Genomic DNA, 3,785 nt, shown 5'->3' with positions numbered 1-3,785 from the left:
TTAATGTTAATCACCTCTAAAAAGGACCTGTACAGTGACAACTAGACTGGTGTTTGGCCAAAAACTGGGTTATCATGGCTGATCCAAGTTCAAACATCAGAATGCTTACTAATAGTGCTATTAGTGAGGTTTGAGAAAAATATTGCATATCAGCTTAATTAAAATGCAGGACTTTTACTGCATGCCTAAAATCGTGGTAATAAGTATGGTGTGTGTGCATATCTTTGACAAACAGACAAAACCTTTGCTAAAGTGACTACATGTGTAAAATATTTTTAAAAAGCTAAAGCTACTGGAAATGAATAAGGTATTTAAATTGAGTGATGCTGATATTTAATATAAAAATGATTTTAAAATAAAGAATTTATGTAGTGAAAATGTAAATTCTTTTTCTGGTTGTTTTTAGTCAAACAGAATGCGAAGAAATAGGCCACTCTAAAAATAGGCACCATTGGGAGTAGATTAATAAAAGTATTTGTAGATTTTGAAGTTTGGAGAAAATGTTTTAAAAAGTCTAACAGTGGATGTTAAGCATATCAATTCATGATATATAGATATATATATATGTATTATTATCAGTTGTTCCCTTCAATGCACAGACTAGAAATGTAATATGTGTCTGTGTGTGTGTGGTATGGTACGACCCATAAATTTTCAGTGTGTCGTGTTTAGAATTTTTTTCCTCTTTTCTAGAATCTGAAGTGGTTCATTTTGATGGGCAAAGTGCTCTGCTGTACTGACTTGATACAAAATCTATAAAACCAATGAGGGATGTTATTTCTTTGAAATTTAAAGCCATGCAGAGCAATGGAATTGTATTCTACAGCGAAGGACATCATGGAAATCACATTACCCTGGAATTAATTAGAGGAAAGCTTGTCTTTTTTCTTAATTCAGGTAAAAAGTATTTGTACTTTTATACCAGTGTATTTTTAAAAACCTGTTTAGATGAAAGTGTGTTTATCGGTACTTAATCTATCCACTGTTAGGTAAAATGACCATATAATTTATCATCCAAACCAGAACACCTGTAAGAGATAAAAGATACACTACTAATAGTTACTTTGGGACAATAAGTGCAAAGTAGAACAGCAATGAAAAAATGTAAATGAAAGTTTAAGAGCATTACTAATAGATGCATGCAATGTGTGTGTATTTCAAGTATGTTTATGCAAACAGCATATATTTTCACAGCTGGGCAAGAAGACTACTATGTGTGTGTATGTGTAATATATTGTGATTATGTGGGTAATCATAGAGACAAGAATGGATTTGTGCAAAGTTATGAAATGGTGCTGATAATGAGATTCCAACAAAGAAAATAATGTGAATACAAATGCTATGAGGAATAATAGAAAAACAAATTACCGAAAAAGAAATTTCAACAAGGTATAGAAATGAATTTTAAAAGGAACAAAAGCGAGGTAAAGATACAGTGTTCAAGATGGGGAAAAGGTCAGAGGGCGACGGCACGGAAGGAGGGTTGGACGCAGATTGCAGTGCTGAACTGAAGAAGGGAAGCCATGGTCTTGAACGGAAATAATGAGTGGTTTTTCCCTTCCTCTGAAGGCAATGCCCAACTGTCCCCAACAGGCGCCCATGTAAACCTCACCCTGGGCAGCCTTCTGGACGACCAGCACTGGCATTCTGTCCTCATCGAGCTCCTCCACACACAGGTCAACTTCACCGTGGACAAGCACTCGCATCGCTTCCATGCCAAGGGAGAATCCAGTTACTTGGATCTTGATTCTGAGGTTATTACAAACTGTATAGTTTAAATGGCATATAACCTGTAAAAGAAACTCACCCTATAAAGAATTACCATTTTACGGTATTTCAGAACTATGCTGACTAATTCATAGGACTAGGTATGTCCAGGTGCTACCGAATCGTTTATTTCTTAGAATAGGTCAGTTTTTATTCTAGATCCCCTTTTCCACTTGAGAGGAAGTAATCAGTCAGAGTTGGGTTTAGGAAATCTACAAATAAAGAGATATCAAGGCAGTGAGCAATCTTATTAAATCTATCCCTTTGAAATTTCATCTGGTATATGGCATTTGTTGTTTGGCTATGAACGGATGCCTGGGTGTTTTTATTTATGTATGTATTTATTTTACTTTCCTGTTCTTGTGCACTCCTAACCAACATTATCTAGCATCACTTTGAGGAGTTAACAACGTATATACCAATAGTTTTATGAAATAATGAGTCAAGGCCAGACTCGGTGGCTCAATCTGTAATCCTGCGCTTTGGGAGGCCGAGGTGAGTGGATTACCTGAGCCCACAGGTTCGAGACCCGCCTGGGCAACATGGTGAGACCTCGTCTCTACAATACATCAAAAGAATTAGCTGGGTGTGGTAGTGTGTGCTTGTAGAAGGCTGAGTTGAAGGACCGCTGGAGCCCAGCCGGTCGAGGCTGTGGTGGCCGGGAACGGCCACTGCACTCCAGTCTGGGCGACAGAGTGAGACTCCAACTCAAAAAAAAAAAAAAAATTAAAATTAAGTAAATAACGAACCAAATGCTCACATATAAACAGTTTCTTATTATTCTTTTAAAGGACTGACGCTTTTTTGCAATCAATTGCCCATATGTATCTAGGCTACACAATAACATCTACTGTGGCAATTCTACACAGAACACCTTAAACTATGATAGATCAGGACAAATCAGGAAATATTTTTCTGGTATAGATGGCTTTGACATAAAATATTTATTGAATACCCTAGTCCTATACCAGATTATTCATAGTTTTATTACCTTAATTTAACCATGTAATAGCAAAAGATAGTACACAATGCAGAGATTGGTAAATTATGTCATCAAGCAAAAGTCTGGCCTTTTTTTTTTTGAGTTGGAGTCTCCTCCCCCTGTCGCCCAGACTGGAGTGCAGTGGCCGCTCCCGGCCACCGCAGCCTTGACCTGCTGGGCTCCAGCGATCCTTCCGCTTCGGCCTTCCAAGTAGCTGGAACTATAGGCGTGCGCTACCACGCCCGGCTAGTTTTTGATTTATTGTAGAGACGCGGTCTCGCCAAGTTGCCCAGGCGGGTCTCGAACCCGCGGGCTCAGGCAATCCACTCACCTCAGCCTCCCAAAGCGCGGGATTGCAGGCTGAGCCACCGAACCCAGCCATGGCCATTTTTTTGGTTGGAAAAATTACCTGCTTTTGTTTTTTAAAACGTTTATTAGAATATATGCCTATTTTAAAATGTATTTTCTCTGGCTGCTTCAGTGCTACGACGGAAGAGTTGTGTGCTGCAAAAGAGACCAAATGACCCAAAGAGCCAAAAATGTTGACACTGTGACCTTTCATTGAAAATTATTTGCTGACTCCTTCCTTTAAGTTTTTACATAAATGTCTGGTTCCAGACATAAAGGTATCCAAACATGTCATTATAATAGAACATTTACTTGAAATCAGCAAAACATAAAAATACAAGGCGTTGAGAATGGATTTGTGACAATTAGTGATATACCTGTGAAACATAAATGTTTTAAGTAGATAATCTGTAAATCACTAAACAATGTTGTTGTTGGTTTTTTTTCTAAGATCAGCTTTGGGGGAATTCTGACACCTGGAAGATCACTGGCATTCACACGTAGAGGCTTTCATGGGTGTTTAGAAAATCTTTATATAACGGAGTGGATGTTATTGAATTAGTTAAGATGCAAAAACCACCGATCTTCATTATGGTAAGAAAGTCAATGGAAGGAAAGAGAAAAGGATTTTTTATTTTTACACTTGAAAATCATTCCTGTTAAGTCTCTATTTGATAGAATATTTTTA

The 3,785-nt window shown here is 37.7% G+C and overlaps 1 protein-coding gene across 1 annotated transcript; it reads left to right on the top strand.

The window, feature by feature from the left end:
- Positions 1-693: 693 nt before the first annotated feature.
- Positions 694-3,695, top strand: LOC103261929 (contactin-associated protein-like 3B). The gene is made up of 3 exons (XM_021713110.1): positions 694-897; positions 1,570-1,754; positions 3,549-3,695. Exons 1-3 carry the CDS (start codon positions 765-767, stop codon positions 3,657-3,659), a joined length of 429 nt encoding a protein of 142 aa, XP_021568785.1. The 5' UTR covers positions 694-764; the 3' UTR covers positions 3,660-3,695.
- Positions 3,696-3,785: the final 90 nt, after the last annotated feature.

This window comes from Carlito syrichta, unplaced genomic scaffold (assembly GCF_000164805.1).
Source record: "Carlito syrichta isolate Samal-C Ts95f unplaced genomic scaffold, Tarsius_syrichta-2.0.1 Scaffold304226, whole genome shotgun sequence".
Lineage (NCBI taxonomy): Eukaryota > Metazoa > Chordata > Mammalia > Primates > Tarsiidae > Carlito > Carlito syrichta.
Note: the sequence above shows the minus strand (reverse complement) of the source record. Positions and strands in the feature narration are given on the sequence as shown.